The 19,677-nt window shown below is 33.7% G+C and overlaps 1 protein-coding gene across 2 annotated transcripts in view; it reads left to right on the top strand.

Annotated features, from left to right (window-relative positions):
- BCKDHB (branched chain keto acid dehydrogenase E1 subunit beta) overlaps positions 1 to 15,415 on the top strand; it is a 268,629-nt gene extending 253,214 nt beyond the window's left edge. Inside the window, exons 10-11 of one of the 2 annotated variants that reach the window (XM_037842956.1) lie at positions 13,682 to 13,829; positions 15,127 to 15,415. In XM_037842956.1, the coding sequence (XP_037698884.1) occupies positions 13,682 to 13,822 (141 nt within the window). In that variant the 3' untranslated portion in view covers positions 13,823 to 13,829; positions 15,127 to 15,415. Of the gene's footprint in view, positions 1 to 13,681 lie in introns of both variants that reach the window. The other variant, XM_037842955.1, reaches the window with a different exon arrangement.
- Positions 15,416 to 19,677: the final 4,262 nt, after the last annotated feature.

Below are 19,677 nucleotides of genomic sequence, written 5' to 3'. Positions count from 1 at the left end.
TAGCCTCCAGAAAGGATTCCAGTCAGCCACAAACTAAAATCCCCTATTTTTATCTCCTTAACTTCCTCAGAAGTTGGCATTTCAGTGTTGATCCTTAAAAAGTTTTTTACTGAATAGAAAGGTGATCCCTCCCATTATTAAAAAAAAAAAAATGTGATCTGCTCATATTGATTATGTATTTTGACTTAACTACTCTCATCACTGTATTATGTCTCACTCAGATTATCAGCAACTCTATTAAATCTCTAATGATATTTCTGATATCTTACAAATAAGCCCTAAGAGTTTACCTGGAGAATCTTTGAAGCTCTATGGCTACTTCTCTGTAAACTCTATAAAATTTATATGTTTAAAACATCAAAAATATCTGTCACTGTCTTTCTGGTTTGGTCTCCCTGGTCCTTTGGCCTTCTGGTTGTCCCTTCTTCATTCCCATACTAGTTTGTCCCTCCTTACATATTTGCACTTTTCCCTCCTCCCTGTGCTGTAGTTCCAAGGGTCTTCTGTCCATCTCTGCATCACACCAGGTCTTTTCTGCTTCTGTACCTTTGCACTTGTGTTCCCTGCAGGAAGGCTCCTCTAAGGTTCTTTGCAGAGCTGGTTCATTCTTGTTTTAAATGGTACCCTATTAGAAAGGCCTTCCCTGAGTATACTATAAAACTTAGATTTCCCTGTTATTTTCTGTCATAGACTCCTGTTTATTTCCTTCCTAACACTTCCTGAACACATTTCCCACCCCCACCCCCACCCCAGGATATAAAATTCTACAAGGGCAGGGGCATATTGGACTCTCAAATATTTGATTGATGAATGAAAAAATGAATGAAATTTTAAAAAAAGAAACCAATACCAAGGTCCCAAAGCCTTTTTGGAGAAGGTCATTTGAGCTGAATGTGAAAGGTGGCTATGTGAGGAAGTCAGCAGGGGGTAGGAAAATGAGAGAGTGTTCTAGAAGAAAGAGGCTTGTGTAAAGACAGTATTATAAAATAGTAATGTTTGGGATGAAATTGAGCATGTACATGTCTGTATTGGGGTGGGAGGGGACAGGGTAAATAAAAAATAAGTTTTGGGTAGCTAGGAAGATCTTTTTACTAGGGGAGGGACATGATTACGATGGCAACAGTTGTCATGGAGGATGGTTAGGAGGGTGTTCAGTAATTGCTAAGGAGTAAACGTCTCCACAGCATACTTCCTGTCTTGATGATATTTTTGCCTCATCAATGACTAAGTTCATTATTGCCTCAGAGTGAAACATAATATAAGTAAAAGATGGAATTGTCTGGGTAACCTATACATTCATTCCTGCATTCAGCAAATATTTACTGATGCCTATTCTGTGTCAGGCATTGTACTTGGGCAGTCCTCTAATGCAGTGTGCTGTGTAAATCAATGTTTGCGATGCTGGTTTTGCATGCCTAAAATGAGACAGAGCTTTCAGATTTAGCTATTGATACTTGAGCCAGTGAAGACAAAGCTGCAAATACCTCCCTAATTAGGAGGAAGATGTTTTCAATCTTGAAAATGTCAATTTATTTATCACCATGCACAGTAATAAACCACACACATGTTTAGATATCCAGGAATAACCACAGATAAAAAATAAAACTATTGAAGCATGCGCTTCTTTTAAGAAACTCCAAGGGCTGCATGGAAGCATACACTGTTTCTTCAGTGTAGTTTTGTTTTTGATACATCATTTGCTCTCTGGAGACCCATTTTTCTTGTTCCACCTGGACCTACACAAATAACCCACTCATGCTGTAACATCCTTAGGTCATTTATGTCACAATTTACCTTGTTTTGAAATTGGAGTAAAATGGCTGATTTCATTATTTATGCATTTATTTACAAAGCTGAATTCTAGTGAAATAATTCAGTCAGCAAAGTTATTGTTTGTTCTGCACAAAAAGCAGTGTATTTCAGTCTTGAAACTAGGTCATATTGTTATCACCACAGAAAAGGGAACTTTTTTTTTCAGAATATTAGTGTTCAAAGCTGTGCCTATCAATAGGGGAAGGATAGTTGCCATAGCGATCTAACAGTCTCTGGTGGGAATGCTGTCATGGCCTTATGCATCTGGTTTGGAGAGTCCTTCTGAAAGGGATTTCCTTACAGGGGAATTATTTGAGTAACTGAAATAAAAATAGTTTAATTTTTGTAGTTCCGATTTGTCCATAGGTTTGCTTTGCACATTTATCTACTGTAATTAAAAGAAAAGCATTTATAATAAATATAGTATATATGATTTTCTTCAAGAAAGAGATTAAATATGCTGCATGCTAATTATTCCATACATATGTTATCCAATGCATAAAATAATCTTTACTCTCTTTCACACAAAAGCTTAAAAACAAGTTCAACATGATGCTGATCAAATGTTTGTATTGATATTTAGTATTTTCAGAGTTTCAGCGTATATTCTTAGGTGGAGGAAACTCATGGCATGTAGAAATCTGCTCAAGCTCAGGCTGGGAGAAACAAATGACCTATATATAATACTTCTATAACAGTAAACATAAACCTGCAATTGGAAGTTCTGAATCTGCAATTGGTCGCAGCACAGATTGATGTGTGAACACAGTATTCACAGGACCAAGACTGCACATTTGCTCTGCAGCTGTGTTTAACGGTTATCAGTTTGGCATGCAGCATGATTGTTTTGGAGGAAGAATAGACACTTCAGATCCCTTTTGGCAGGTTTGAAGTAACTGAAGTACCTATTGCTGAAATGAGTCATATGAACTTAATTAGATTTACTACATAATTAGCATTGGAAGAAACCTAAGGAAAATCCTGTGGGTTGGTGATTTGTTAATGTTAAATGTAAGCTTGCTCATTTGGGGGACTGGGAAGTGAAAAAAATGACAAAATTGTAGTGCATTGTAAACTCAGATAGGTTATATATGTGTGTAATTTTTAATCAGGCTTTTAGGAATTATACTTTCATAGAGATGTTAGAAATGCTTGTCCCAGACAACTGAGACCTATCTGCTTCCACACAGGGAAAGATTCATTTGCACACAGCTATGTCCACCTGACAGCAACGTGCTTTATACCTATAACGAGAGGCCATAGTTCTTTAATACTCCAGTGCCAGCTGTGGGGACTGTGCCACTAACCACTAATTGAAGCCTTCAGTGCTGTTTGAGACATTGAGACCCCATACTGCACTTGTATTTACATTTTCATTTAAGATTAATTTAATTGCAGTGACTTGCTCTGTTGTCTGTTGCTTTAACTGCAAAAAAGAATTTAATTTTATTCTCAAAAGACATTTCTTTAAATACTCCACATATTTTATTCTATAGTTCTAGAGTTCTAAACAGTGAGTTAACTGTGGAGAATAGCTATAAAATATTTGCTGGGAGGAGAGGATTAAATTTCATATTGCAGTTTAAGTTAAGGCTAGGATAAAATTTGTAAACCATGTTTATTTAAAGTATTTTTCTAATCTATCAAAAAGCTTTCACATTCCTATTAATTAGTTACTAAGTTCATCTAGATTCTATCATAGATATAGAAATAAATGAAAGGAAGCAAATTTAATTTCCTGATATAACACTTCAATTTTTTTCACTCTTACAGTAAAAAAAACTTTAGACTTATAGCTGACCATCCATTGAACATCCAGTTTTTCTTGAGAGTTCAAAATCAGTTTCAGAACCCAAGTGGCAGCTAGTGCCTTGCACTAGAGCAAGCTACACTTAACTGGAAACAAATTCCACTCACTCCACCATCCGCCCTTCCGCTCATTTGCACGTCTTCGTCTTCGTCCCAGCCAGTATCTGAAAGAAACAAAACCTTTAAATCCAAGTTTAGCTTTCTGTAACTCTAATTAGAGACAACTATTCCCCCAATAAATACCAAAAAAAAAAAAAAGAGTTCTTGAAAGGATTAAATGAAACTATATAAAGAATTATATTTGTTTATTATTAAATAAGAACACTTACTAAGTGAATGCTGGGTTTTTTGCTCTCTACACACATACATATTACTTTTTTTGGACACAGACACATGGACAAATGCATTTTTTTTTCTTTTTTTTTTGGTTTTCCATACTCTTTCTCTGGCTATTCACCAGCATATGTGAATTATTTGTGTGTGTGCAAGTGTATTTATGTTTATTATTAACTGGTATATAACAAATATGTAAATTCCCATAATCTCTGTGGGGGAAATTAGTGCAGTATGTCTCAGCCTCTAATTCCTAATTTAGGAAAATGATAGACTTTATTTAGTTCAACCTCTAGTAAGTAGATAAATAATATTAGTTAAATGGTCTTGGTCCATTTGAATAAAATATGGGAATATTACCCTTTTATCTGAACTATATAAATGTATTTCATAAAAACATATTAATAAACAGTTCCTTTGGGCATTTCTAATTTTATATTATATTTTTACCCTTAATTATAAAAGTATCCAAAACCAGATCCCACTCACCAACTTCCCCTTCACTAGTGTATTTATGGTTTTATCATGCTTATTATAAATCTGTCCACATTGAGCATGCAATGTGAACTTTATCAGAATATGTGCTGAATCGAGTTCATCTTATCAACATGCAATTTACCTGATTATGGGAGTAAAAACAGAAATGTGTGTTCTCTCTCTAATTCTGAAATATCTCCTGTTTCTTGAAATTCTGACATGAAAATGTGTGTATACAGATGCATAGGCATTCAGCCTGAAAAGCTTCTTTGCAAGAAATATTAACCAAATTTAAATGTAGAAGCACAGATAGGTAAATCCAGTAAAGAGGAAAATATACTTTGTTTTTTGCAATTTATTTTATTTGGATACAGACAATAATTACAATTGGTAGATTTGTTTTAATGAATAGGTTAAACTCATCAAGTTAACAAAAGGCTTCTAAGAGCATTTACACTGTTTTTTAGATCAGATATTCTTGCTAGAAACTTGTTTGTTAATTTGTTCACTTATTAAACTTGGAGAATACAAAGATAAATTTACTACGAGGATCCAAGCAACAATTCTTTTTACCACATCTCCCTAATTGTTGATAGTCTAACACATTTATTTCTGCTGTACTTTGTAATAAAATTGCAGTGATCTAGTAACCAGAATTAAACTGCTGAAAAATAACTTGGTCAGATTTATTCATTCAGCAAGCCAAGCCTTAAAGGCTGTGTTACCATGGCACCCAAGATTAACTTAAAAAAAAAAAAAAAAGTATGTTTAATTTCAGTGAAAACAATGACACATCTCTTTTGGTATTGTGTAAATAAAATAGTCATCCCCCCCCCCCCACCTTCTCTTGCATTCTTTTTTACATTTAGCAAGTTGTTTTAGCACTATTTTAAATATAAACTTAAAAGATAGAAATTTAATGTATTTAAAGAGCAGGAGAAAGCAGTTTGAATTAAAAAACTCTATCATAGCAAGAGTATAGTTTGTAAAATAGGAAATATTTTAGCCATCCTTTTTTTTTCCCCAGCTTCTCAAACTATTTAGAAAGTTGTTTGCCAGACTGAGGAAAATCAGTCTATTCTAATGTTTTCAGTTTGTAATTATTGTTGAAACTTAAAACACTGGGTACTAATTGTTTTATAGTGCTGTTTCAACCCCCTACATTCTATAAGAATATGTTTCCCAGGTTATGAGGCAAAGGAATAATAGGTTGCTTTAGCCAGGATTAATTTCTGCCCTCAGAGCACCATTTAGTAATTGATACGCTGCTATACGAAGAATTTTGTAAAAAAAAAAAAAAAAAACCAAGCAGGAAAATTGAATACTCTGTAGGATCATCAAAGTTGCTTTAAAGGAAAATTTTAAATTTACTGTTGCTGAGCAAACCAGAAATCCTACCTTGCAGAGAGTGATTTGTTCACAAGATGAACCAGTGCGGCAAGTCGCCTACGTTTATTATGCATCCACATCCTAAGAAAACTCCACTTGAAAACTTTGCTGCTGCTTTCTTCTATAGGGAAGAAGTTTGAGCTATAAAATTTGAGATGCCTCAGCGTCTGTGGAAATTTGAGAGCACTGCCTTTTTTTCCCCTGTATTGAATATAAAGTGTTTTAAGAAAAGCATTGTAGCCACAAGTACATTTTAAATGTCAAAATATGCACATACTATATGTCAGAAGAATTTAAATTTTAGACTTCAAACTTTTAAAGCTTCAAACTTCTTTGGAGGCTGATTGCAGTAAATAAACAGAACGTGTTGCTGAAAGACTTCAATGAAGAAATTTTTTTAGCCAGTGTTTCTCACAGCACTCTTCAGATGAAAATGGTGAAATGGCTTCTGGTCATAGCTCCAGATTGTCTGGGGAAAAATTTGAAAGCAAAACCAAAGCTTTACCGGTTTCACCTGTAAAACCAAGGTGGTTTGGATGAGACACAGTGTATACCTTTTTAATTGTTAATTTAGGTTTCATGGAGATTAAAATGAGTTAATATTTATAAATATATGGAATAGTTCCTGGCCCATAATAAACAATGTATTTTTTTAAAAAGTCATTTTAGATAAGATTATAAATTATAGAAATGAGTTTTTTACTTGCTTGCTTTCCCTTATTTCTGGTCTAACATAGCAAAATTTTAAAAACTATAGTTTTGAGGCAAATCTGCATTATATAAATGCTCTAATAATCTCTAAATTAATGCAGAAATTATTGATTTTAATTTAAAATTTGCTCTTCTACTCTTTCTACATGTTAATATATCAAGATTTATAATATAAAAATTTTAACACATGTTTATAGTTCTGGAACAATGAATGAATTTGAACCATGAATCATTTCTATGCATATTTTAGTAACATTCATCAACCTTGTTTTAGGTAGCTAGACTGTATCCAGGGAAACCCGTTCAGATCAGAATTAACATTTCTTTTTAAATAAGCTACCATTTTAAAAATGGAATTTGAATTTAAATAAAAATTCTAATTTAGGATTCAGTTTCATTCTTTAATTAGTTGAAAGAAAAATTAGAAAACAAAAGTTGTACCAAATTGACAGTAATTTGCATTAAAGAGGAAAGCATAGAATTTTTTTTAAGTCAGCAGACCTTGAACAGGTCCCAGTGAAGTTAATAGAGATCTCAGATTTTAATTTAGTCAACATTATGATTTTACACGGAAGTTTTGCTGATATAGTTGGGCCTGACTATATTGTTTTAGGTGTTCTACAAAGCCAAATAAAATTATATTATCTAAATGCTGTTTTATTTAGTTATAGTCGTTCAACTTATATTAGCAAGTGTTGAATGCATCTCATGCGCATGGTATAAAAAAAAATAAAATAAACGTAGCTCTTAACATTTGGGAGAGCATCCAGATAGTTTGGGGGCAGGTTAGGGACTCTGCTTTCTGAAGAACTGTATAGATCCATGCTATGTAGAAAATTGGTACAGACTAGTATATATTTTATGTTCTGTTTTTAAAATGTACTGTTTAAAGCATTAGCATAAATGAAAATTAACATTTTTATTTTACAATAGTAAAATTATATTTCTTTAATTCGTTAATGAAATTAATTAGGAGTTGCTGGCATGGTGCCTTCACAGATTTCTGTGGCTCATTTTGCTGAGAAAGTGTGATTCAAGACACAATAATCATTTTTTCTCATCTGCTAAAACTCATGTTTTGGACATGGGCAGGTTTTCATGACAAATTTAAAACAAATATTCTATGATAATGTTTTGGAAGTGTAGCCGACTGCCAGGTGATGTCTAACCTTTACATAACCAGGATTAATGTAAGTCTAAGTGTGTGGGATTTAAAGCTGTCAAATATACATCATTTTCCATATATTAGTTTAGTCTTTTTATATTACATTTTTAAAAGGTAACTCTTACACTGCCAGTTATGATCTCTGGACAACTAATTGCATTTAGAAGCAAAATCTCTGTTGTTTTGTTGTTAATTCAATAATTAATAGAGACTAAATGGTATTGGGATTTAGATTTAAAACTAAGCACTTTCAGTAATTACTTTAAGCAGTTCCTTAATTTTTTTTTTTTTCCTAAAGAAAGGCTCAATGACCCATATGTCTTGATTGGTGCTCATTTCATTTGTAGTTTGTCTTTCCTCCCTTGGAAACAAAAAATATTCTCGTAGTTTAAATATATAACGGTGGCATAATAATGATTACATGATATAATCTAGATCTTTTTGCATGCAAAGTAATTTAAAACTCGATTTTCTAAGTTATTACTTTGAAATTAAGTTGTGGAGTGATGTTCCTCATAGTTCCAAGGAGGTATGTAAATTCCTGTTAATCATATGGTTCCATAGGTAATCTATGCCCATTTCAACATAGGATGTGTTTCTCATTACAGTATCATTCTTTTCTGGTTTTCCATGAAATATTGAGAAACATTGGTTGAGTAGTTTTTCAGGAAAATGAAGGGAATTTTATCAATCTATATTAGCTATAAGAAAATAGGAACACATAAACGACCTATAATTTTATCCCACTTAAAATTTTTCTTCACAGCTTTCAGCTCATGATGGCACATAGTCATGAGCCATGGGCTATATCCAATTTTCTGTCATTGGAAGAACTGAGTAAAAGTTATTCCAAAATAGTTCTCAGGAAGAAATCTGAGCCTGGAAGGGACTTGAGTTAAAAAACAAGATTAAACAAATCATTTCCTCTAAATATATATCAAATTATATTTTATGGCCTTTATTCTTGATTCTGTTTTTTGAACTGTATGTACCTTCATTGCATTCAGTTATCTTTTGGGCTCTTTTGCTTGTAGACCTTCCTGAAGGTACTGGCAGGCCACTTAGAAAGGTAACACTGCTTGGAAAATATGTTATTTTGCTTGGGGATTTTTTTTTTTTTTAACTGTTTCCTGAGCTTTTGACTTCCCGATGTAGAGGCGCTCAATCTGTCATTCTAGCCCCAGGAATTTGCCATTAGCATCCAGGCTTTCTGCTTCCCGCCAGGGGGCAGCACCAGACTCTGCCTTTCTGTAAAGGCCTAAGAGAGAAGCCTGGTCACCTGATCATAGGCAGCGGTCTCTTTGCCTGCCTTCCTCATACAGCATTTAAATAATTTTTGGTATTGCCTTACATTTTTAAAAGGCTTAAAGTGTTCAACAAGTGGTAGCTGTTCAGACACCAGGTGAGAAAGGGTGCTTCTTCTTAAATTTAACTATTCCATGTATCAGAATCTTGTCTTCTTTGATGATTTAGTCTATCATTTCAAATGCCTCGCCTTTATTATAAGTAATTCCTTTGACTTAGAAAATCATAAAAAGGAAAAAAACCTAGCAACTATTGAGCCTTATCACGCATGAAACCTGATGCTTTTCATCCACTACCTCACAAACTAGAGAGGCAAATATGCAAGGTAACAAAAGCATTACAAAACACTAGGATAATACAGTGATGCAGCATTTTTAATACTTCTCTTTTGCAGTTGAGTAAACAGAGGCTTGGAGAGGTTAAATCATGCTAGAACAAAGACTCCCTTCAGATAGAATTCCAAATTCCATGCTGTATCAATTATATTATGCTGCTTTGCCATAAAAACAACAAAAAGATTTATTAAGGGTGACTGAAGCCACAGTGTGGAATGACTGAGACAGTGATTTCAGTGATATAAGTTCTGTGACTCCATGACAGAGAAATTTACAGCTGATGTACTTAAAACTTTAGAAGGGAAAATGGGGTTAGGTTGTAGGTCATGAAAGATCATGAGTGATCCCATGAAAGCCCTAATACATATTTGTGTGTGTGTGTGTAATTATATATGTGTGTGTATGCATACACATACATATAAAATATTTATTACATTCATCAAAGCAAAGGAATAAATACAGTACACTTAATTAAAAAAAAACTATCAGTAATATTTTATATCAGTTACAACAATAATGGATCCTATTCTGTTTTCACTCACCTTCTCTTACCTATTAGAAAATTTACTGGATCTCTGTCCTTCCCAGTTTCAACATAATACTTATAAATTTGTTTTGTTCTCTTACAGAAAATAAAAAAATAAATATAATTTATTTTACCAGTATCTACTTACAATTTTTCTAGTTTGGAGTTGTTATTTCACATTGTCTGCTTCCTTTTCTGGTGATAAGATGCATAGCAACCCAGATGGCTAAAATATAAACAACTTGAATTATGCTTATTTAAATCATTTAGGATACCTAAGCAGGTTCCTAATACCCAGAACCATCTGTCCACTGCTCTGTGTGTTACCTTTATGCTTAAGTGTGTGCCTTTAGCTTTTTCATGTGTCTTAACTTCCACCTTCCTAATATATGTGGCAAACAATTTTAAGGCCAGGCTTAACCCATTAGACCTCCCAAGGCTCTGTTTTAAAACCTTAATCCCAGTCTGCCTTCCATTTTTTCACTCTCTTTTATTCCCATTTCTTTTTGTTGTTGTTGTTACTGTTATCCTCAATAGTAGTGCCTCAAAATTTTTAGAAGAGTGACTATAAAAGCATGGGCTTTGCAGTCAGGTTTGTAACTTTTATTTGGCTGTGTATGTCGCTGTTTGGCAAGTTACTTCAACTTGGTTTCTTCATCTGTGAAATAGGATATAATACCTACCTTCTAGATTCGTAAAAATAATATAAAATGTAACTCATTTTGCTCCATGTCTGATACATCATAAGTACTATAAGAAAATTCTCATAGTTGCAGAAAGGCACATTTGGAAGTGAATACAAATACCACATACAGGAATTTGACACAAGGGTCCTTTGAAAGGACTATCTATTTTTTCTTTAATCACCTGATTATTTATGTGAATGCACATACCACAACAAATTATATGCAGTCTTTGCTCATGATGTTTTGGGTTTTACTTTCAGTCCTCCTCCCTGCATCCTGGGTGAAACTTTGGGTCATGAATAGCTGGAGAAAAGTCTCTCTTGGCATCTGTCTGGGTTCTTTTCTGTTGCCCCTGGTTATGTGTTACACTCTGATATGCTTTGGAACCTCACAGTCATATCTGTCATTGTTCCATGTGAACCAGGCCAATCCACATACACAGCTCTCTACAGAGAGACCAGAAACTGACACTTCCCATCTCTAGCCCATGTATTGGACAGTACATATAATCTTCACAAGAAACTTGCGAACTAGATAATTATTTAATTTCTAATTTTATGTGGATTACTATTTCTGAGTAAAAAAATCATTAAACAGTTTTAAAAGTGAGTGTACTTACGTGGCCAATAAAACAGGAGAGCATAATCTGGATTGTCTTGAAAATTCAGGACACGTGGTTGCTGTAGTTATCAGCATCATAATGTGGTTTATCACAAAGTGAGATATACTTTGTGGGAGATTAATCTGGTAAGTTCCTTTTTCTAAATATGTGTGTGTGTATAGCTTCTTCATAAAAAACTGAAGCTGAACAAGGAGGCCCTGATTTATACTCACACATAAATCAGTTGTATATAAACCAGTTCAGCTGCTTGACGCAAACATCTTATTTCCAACTGCTTTAAAAGAAGTTTAACACAAGTCTATGGAGGAAATAACTTAAGCCTTTTTTATATACTTTAGGTTAACAAAGCATTAGAATGTCAAACTGTTTCACTTGGGGTGTGTGCTTATAAAATTGAATACCTCGTTCATAACCTTCTGTTATGTATTCTTGAAATATCTTCCATGAATCTTATAACACATTTTACATACTTATACACAATTCCACATAATTTATGATAATTGTTCCCAAATTAAGAAAACTGTATATGTAAAACTACAGATTACTGTAACATAAAGTAGGAACTTTTATTTAAATAAGAAAATGATTCTTTATTCTTTTCCTTAATTTTATTGTCATTTAATTATAAATGTAATACTGCCTCATAGAAATAGAAACAATATATGTAAAGTACAAAGTAGAGTCCTCTCTTACCTCCTTGCCACTCCCATCGTCAAAGGGTAGCCAGTGTTTACAGTTCACATGCGACCTCCTGGACCTTTTTCTATGCCCATGCAAATATCAATGAATTCCTGGAAAGAGTAATTCTCACATTCTAGAGGAATTAGGAGCATTGCTATCTGAAAAATTATTTTTTTTTTAATTTGATGCTGTAAGCCATTATGCTAAAAGAGGTGATTTTAATAAACACTGACAGATCATTTTGTGGTAGACCAGGTTTCCAGGTCCAGAAGAATGGTATTTTATAACAGGTATAAAATCAAGGGGATTTAGTGAAATATTTTGCCCTTGATTTTCTGTATTTTGTGATGTCCATGGGCAGTTTGTTTATAAAGAGTGCATTGTTCAGGGAGGATGAAAACAGCCTGTGTCAGCTAAGGTATTAAAACCGAGTTAATCCCAAACTGACAGTTTAAAGCCTTTTAAAATTACTTATTGCAATCAAGAAACAATCTACCCAATCTGTCATCTCTTTTGAGCTTAATAGTATTGGAATCTCAGGTGGCTCTGTAAACCATGTGTATGAAAGGTTCTGAAGTTGTTAATGAAGATTTCCTGTTGCTAGGAAAAACTAATAATGTTATTTGGTGTTTGATACTGTAAGTCACAAAGGATATTGGGGGCAGGGAAGGTCTGTAGATGTTCAGTTGGATCTCTTTGGAGCTAATTTGTTCTCTTCCTGTGCTCTTTCTGTCCCTCAGTATACTTGTCACTGGAAGGCATATGCAGAGGATACACATGTATTTATAGTACAGCAGAGGGTGGGGATTGAGCATGAATTCACAGGATTCCTTGATGTAAAAATTTCTGCTTAAATGAAAATTTTAAAATACAGTTAGTAAAACATGTAAGAAAATTTAGGCATCCTCAAAGCAAAGTACAAATTTTTTCATTTAATACCTTTAGGTGATAAGATTAACTCATTATTTTCCTTCTGCTTTTTTTTAGAATTTTTAAATCTCTCTAAAAATTTTATTTTCAAATTTAAATCTGTCACTTGAATAACATTTTTTTCTAAAGATAATTTCCTACAGGGTTCTTGGGGTTTGGGATATTACATTTTTGAGTCAGGTCTAGCCATGAACTGATGGAGTTCATGGTGTCTCCAGGAAGACGGATAATTGAGTAACTATAGTGAAATGTGATAGGTTCAGAGTACAGATAGCTCAGGGCAGAACCCCTCCTCTCTCCCATGGTGTGGGGGTTTGGGGAGGTGCTATCAAGGAAGGCTTCCCAGCAGAGGTGACTCCTAAAGTGATACCTGAGAACACGTCAGTCAGACGAAGAGAAGTGGATTTGAAATGGAATTGGCCAGGGGACCAGTAGCATCTACAAAAGCCTGGCCAAAGGAGACCAAGACTCAGAGAAGTGAGACAGAAGTTCAGTATTGCTAGTGCATGATTATAAATATTTATTTTGAAAATAATACATATTCTTTGTATAAAATTTGTAAAATTCAAGAAAACAAGAGAAAATTTATGTCATCACTAATTTCAAGTCCCAGAGTTAATCTCTATGAATATTTTGTTGTGATTTATCATGTTGTACATTTATATAGAGAGAACAGTATGTTTGGTATGATTCTGGTTTGGCTTAAACAGCAGATTTGTATGTAGGAATAAAAAGCAAATGCATTTATTTGTTACCTGCTTTTTTATATTTTCCAATATATTTAATATTTTTAATTTTCTTGGATGCAATCATGTTTTAAGTGAGTTATTTTAAGTAGAAATATTTCATTTTGGTGAATAAGCAAAATATTAACTTAACCATCTATATTATTCTTTGCAGGAAGAATGTTTCTTGAACCTAGAAGCTCCTATATCAAGAGTATGTGGGTATGACACGCCATTTCCTCACATTTTTGAGCCATTTTATATCCCAGACAAATGGAAGTGCTATGATGCCCTTCGAAAAATGATCAATTATTGACCAATAGGTAGGTGTTCCCTGCCTTTTGAGAAAGCTATCATGTGTTACACCAGTCTTCCAATTTTTACCCTTATTTCTGCATATTTTTGTCAGCTGTTTAAACAGTCATGAATAGGAAAAATTTCTGTTATTTAAAACTGGCCCCTCAAGCACTATTAATTTGGACTCCAGTGATTTGGTGTATATGATTCATACATTCTGAAATTTGTCTTATTATTATCTGAAAAATAGTTTTGCTGAGCAGGAAATCTATTTATTACGTATAAGGGAGAGTTTTGCTTAAATAACAAAACAAAACTCAACACCATTTCCAGAACCTTTTTTGGCAAATAAATGTTTTTTAAATAGTGAATAACAAATGGTATTTTATTCATTACATTATCCACGACATGCGTGTGTCCCTTCAGCTGTGTTGTTCTAACAAAAATGAATGCCATTAAAATTATGATGTTAGTTTTTCAGGGTTTTAATATGGAAGTTATTATCACTGACACACTGATTTATTTTGTCTTTTGCATTTTTGAAATGGTTCAAAATGCATAGATAGGATTAGATTGGTTTACATCTTCATATCTATGTTGTCCAAAAAAAAAAAAAATCACATTTTAAAGAGCCATGATATTTCAAGGAAAATGAAAAATAGATTCTTTATAATAATACAGCCAATACTTTTTTAAAGGTAAGAAATACTATAATCCTTGACCTCTGTATATGTGTGGTAAAACTAGCTCACATAAAACCAGAGAGATATGCCTATAAAATAGTGCAGTTAAGAAAAAAAAATGCCCTCCATCTACTACTGTTACCATAATCTCCACATTTTTGGTAATTCTATTATAGAACTATTGTTACAGATGTAACTTAGGGTTCTTAGTCCACATACCCCCTGGAATTCTCTCAGAACACAATTATAGATGCTCTGTTTCTGAGGTTCTCTTAATGTTTGTGAAAATAACTGGCTTCCATAATAAATCACACTTAGGACAGGTTAGAGGACCTCCGCGCTGTTGATGTCTATGTTGTGCCCTTCCAAAGACCATCCATAATGCAGAGTCAAGATAATAATGTGGCTACATGCCCCATTGCTACTTTTTAAATTATATTTAAGTGCTGCTGCTAAATTTGAATTATGCATTTCTTCTTAAAAATAAGAAAAATATTTAAACATAATGAAAAGATGATGAGAATAGCTTTTCTATGCTAAAAGTTAAATATGACATTATGAAAGTAGTTAGACAATTGAGAAGTCTGTTTTAATTCATGATGACCAGAATGTCTATAATTGTTACTGATCTCTTTTACAGAAAAATTGGAAGATTATGACTAGATATGGAAATATTTTTCTGAGTTTTTCATATTTCCTCAGATTTATCTGTCCTTGAAAATAGAGTTTTTATGAAATGAACCATCTTGGATATTGACTAAGAAGTTATAAATTAGAGTTATTGTATTAACTCATGAATTGATGTTTTCATTAAAATTATTTGATTAAATTTTTAAAATGTTCCACATGCTGGTCCTATAAATTCTGTTCAATTACATCTGTAAATATCGAGTGTGGGTTAGTTTTCAATAAAGCAAAAAGAGATTGTCTTCAGTTATGTGTGTCTTTTTTTTTCCCATGAGAGTAAAAATACTTTTTGTTGTAGAATATTAAATTATTAGCTTATTAATTAAATCTGAATTAAAGGGAAATATTTACTCTAGAAATGCTGATTTTTAAACTTTATTGTATTTGGTATAAAGATGTTTTCTGTTACTAAAACTTCTTGCATGTTTTTCCCTGTTCTTCCCTCTTGCCTCACAAAGGTGTACTTATGGACATACTCACTTTTCTCCAGAGTGTGGTGGGGCAGGATGATTCCTGCCACCTCACGCCATTACTTTGGGAATAGACAGCAGGAGCCTGTCTGTTGTTAGAAAGTTGCCAAGTTTTTGCTGCAGTTGCATTTTTTTGCCATGATATTGCAAAGTGAATCTTTATCTGATGTTCTTTTTATTGTTATTCAAATAAAGGAAAACAATATCAGCAACAACAAAAGGCCCTGTCAGGAGAAAGCCACCTTTTTGGCTATATTACCGGGGCCTTTTATTTCTTACTTTGCCTCTTCTGCCCCTCAACCTATATTTAGACAGGTCTGAAGAGCCTAAGGAATGCCCCAGCAGTAGTCTCGCCCTGCCCCAGTGGTCTCACAAGAGTTTCTTCTCAGGGGTCCTAGCCCAAATATTTCCACCACCACCCCCACCCCCACACCAAAAACCAAGAAACAGAGTCATTCTGTCTTCTTTTATAAACGTTGAAAATGGACATTTTCTTGCGATTACAGATGTATGTATTATTTTTAAACTGTAATTTTCAAAATTGTGTCCTGCATATCTTTATCAGCATTTTGGAGGATATAGAAGGTAACATTTGTAGATTGCCAGAAACTTGGAAGCAAAGTAAATGCACTTTATCACAAAATCTGGATAGCAACAGGCTAAGTGATCCAAATAATTTGTTAGGGGTAAAAATAAGGCCCTCCCCTTGGAGTAACAGTAGAAAACTCTGCACAGTACAGGATGGGAAAATATGTAGTTTGTCAGCAACAAGTTTGGAAAAGATTTAGGGAATTCAGTTGGCTTACAGTACAGAACATTCTGTGTTTAAGGTGCCAAAACTCAGTATAGACCTTGGCTTTGGCCTTTGCTCTCCACTGAAGGCTCAAGGCATCCTTGCAAGGAACTCTGTGCTCATGTGGTCAGTCAGCAGGAAATGTACAGTTGTCAGCCACATCTTGGCCTGTTAAGAGTTCTATTTGAACATACTGGTTTTAGTTGAAATTATTTTTTAGTTCCATCTTATTTATGATTTTAGTTGAACTTGTTTATTTTACCAGCTATATTGCCATTGTATCTTTGTAGTTCTATTTCATCTATTCATTTGGTATTTAAATTTTTTTTCCCTTAGCTGTTTTAAATGTACTTTCTTTAACTCTGTTTTTATAAATAGCAAGCACAAGAATAACTATGGGCATGATCTTTGCACACTAAGTTCCTGAGTTTGAAAGCATTTTCCCCCTCCAGTTAGTCCTGCAGGAACCCTCTAGTCCCTACCATTCTCTTCCAAAATAAGCAATTTAAAGGTAATAATAAGCCCAATCTATAGCACATAGAAGGCACTCAAGAGATATCAAATAAATGCCACAGTTCAAAATCCCCCACCACTTTCAGCATAGCAGTAAGTCTGCTTCCTTTGACAACATGGCCATATACCCTTGCTTAATTTTCTTTGGTTCCAATTATCTGATTTCCTTTAGGAAAAAAAATACATGCTATAACATCCATGTTCTGTAGATATTATCCAAGCTGAGTAAATAAATGTATGTACATTAGAAAAAGAAGAGGAACAAGATCCAGGAAATTGCCTCAATTCAATCCCTTAGGTTTAAATCACATAATCTAGAAACTTGTTGAGAATCTTTAGAAGATGGTCCATAGAGCTCCACATCTGGTGTAGTGAGCTCCCTTTCACACCAGTCTGCCTTTCACACTGTGGTTTCTGGCTGCTGGACACCCCTGCACCCATCTATTAACTGCCCTGTGTTTGTTTAGAGAACTCCCTCTCCTCACCACATGTAGTTCTTGGAGGGGCTGCCAATCTCAGTGCTGTCCAGCGCTAGCCACAGAGATGGCCCAGACCCAAGCTTGGTTGAGTATCTCAGGATAGAAAGTCAGGGTACCCAAGCAGAAACAAAAATTAGTCTCAGACTTGTCAATGGCACTAAGCATATATGTCTTCCACATCATTCCTCAAAACAGTCTATACTATACAGACACTGGAGTAGGTCCTTGACTGCAAAGTTAACTAAGAAATATTCCCTGAAAATAAAATGGGTGTGCAAGGAACAACTAGGAAAGAAAATAAATTAGAGCGAGGGCAGACGTAACAATTATGGCAATGAATGTTATTGGGTAAATCCCCCAGTTAAAAAGAAAGAATTTAGATTGGGTTAAGAAACTAACCCAATTGAAAGCTGTTTACCAGGAGGAGAGCTGAAATAAGTTGACCTAAAATGGTTAAAATTTGAAAACAGGTAAGTTAGGTGAAAGTGAGTATGAAGGAAACAAATATGGCAGAGTTCATACCAGACAAAATGGAAGACAAAGGAAAAAAGTACTGTTAGATATTGACAAAAGGAATATTACAGTGAGGGTATGACAGTTAAATCATTTATGTTCCAAATGCCTCGTATTAAAATGTAAGTACAAACTTATAAATACAAATGTTATGGACAGAAATAGTTGTAGAAGAAGACTTTCTTGCCCCACTTTCAATTTAATGAATGAAACATACCAGAAAAAACGAGACTGTGATACTTTTATTACATAAAAAATAGGTTTGAGTCAATAGAAATATATTTTAAACTTTCTGTCCCCACAGAGACTATATTGATTTTGCAAGTCTACACAAGCAATTTAAAAAAATTGATCATTCATTAGAGAAATGAAGAAAAATATCTGTTAATTCTGTAAAGAAAAGAATGTTTAAAAGGCACCATGTGGTTTTCTGACCACATCCCAAATTAATGACAAATATTCCAACTACTTGGAAATAAAAAAAGCACCCAGTTAAGTAATTGTGGCACTAAGAAAGGAAAAGTAAAACTAATGACAAAATATTTAAAACATGAGATCACTAATGCACTTCAACTAAAATTCTACTCAGAGGTAAATATATAGTATTAAATATTTTAAAGAGGAAAAGTGAAAATACGTGAATGTAAGAATGCAGGCAGAAAAAACACGAGAAATGCAAACAAAGTTAAAAGCAAAAAGTTCCACATGAGAAAAATAAAACTGCATAATTGAAAAAACTTCATAAAAATAAACTTTTCCTCTCATTTTATTTCATGTCTGTATGTGTGAGGGTGGAGCTACATTTTTTATGTTATCAAGATGTTTGCAAATAAAGACCATGTAATGACTGCCTGCATTAGCAAATACTGTGAAGATCTTTTCTTTGAGGGGAGGAAATTAATTAGCAAAGCCAAATAGTTTACCCATAGCATTCATAAGTGCAGGTTTTTATTATTAGAACATTTTATTCCATTATTTTAAGAAAAAATTATTGGAGTCTTTTTGCTAAAAGTCATTCAGTTTCTTGGCTAAGGTCTACTTGGCTATCAAAAATATATTCTTATTTATTATAAATGTTCATAAAATTCAGTGACTATAAAGAATTAGAATAATTATTTCAAAAATGTTGTCTTGATAATTTTGGATCATCTGCCTACTTGCATATTGTAGGATTTCTTTTTTCTCCATCCATAATGTTTTATTGGTTCCACAGGCCTGTTTTGTTTGCTTCCAAATCTGCAGGGCCTAGAACAGAGAGCTTGGTGTAAAGAAGACTGAATATGTTGCTGAATGAATAAGTGAAAGGAAATGCAGTCGTTTCTCTGAATCACACCTAGTAACCTAGTACCTGAAAAGCACTTACAGCCCTCTTTTGGTGGTGTGCACATTTAAAATGATATGTTTGTATTCCATACCATGAGGCTGTATTTCACTTTTTGTGGAATTTCAGAAACATGTCCTTCATGTTGTGCTAAACTCAAGGGTCTCCAAGAGATGGGCATTGATTCTGTATTTTTAGGTCTGTTTTTTCAGATAGATTTCAAAACATAAGAAATGTTTTTTAAGTAGCTCTCTGACAATATTGTACATTAAAACATATATGTATATGGACAAACTAGAATAGAGTGTTCATTCAAAACTGTTAATTTCCAGGTGACGAGATTGTGGATAACTTTATTCTCTTAATGCTTTCTGTTCTTGTAGCCACAAATGGAGCATCTGCTGGCTCAAAGTAA

The sequence above is a fragment of the Choloepus didactylus genome, chromosome 7 (assembly GCF_015220235.1).
Source record: "Choloepus didactylus isolate mChoDid1 chromosome 7, mChoDid1.pri, whole genome shotgun sequence".
NCBI classification, from domain to species: domain Eukaryota; kingdom Metazoa; phylum Chordata; class Mammalia; order Pilosa; family Megalonychidae; genus Choloepus; species Choloepus didactylus.
The sequence above is the reverse complement of the archived record's forward strand: the minus strand, read 5'-3'. Positions and strand labels throughout refer to the sequence as shown.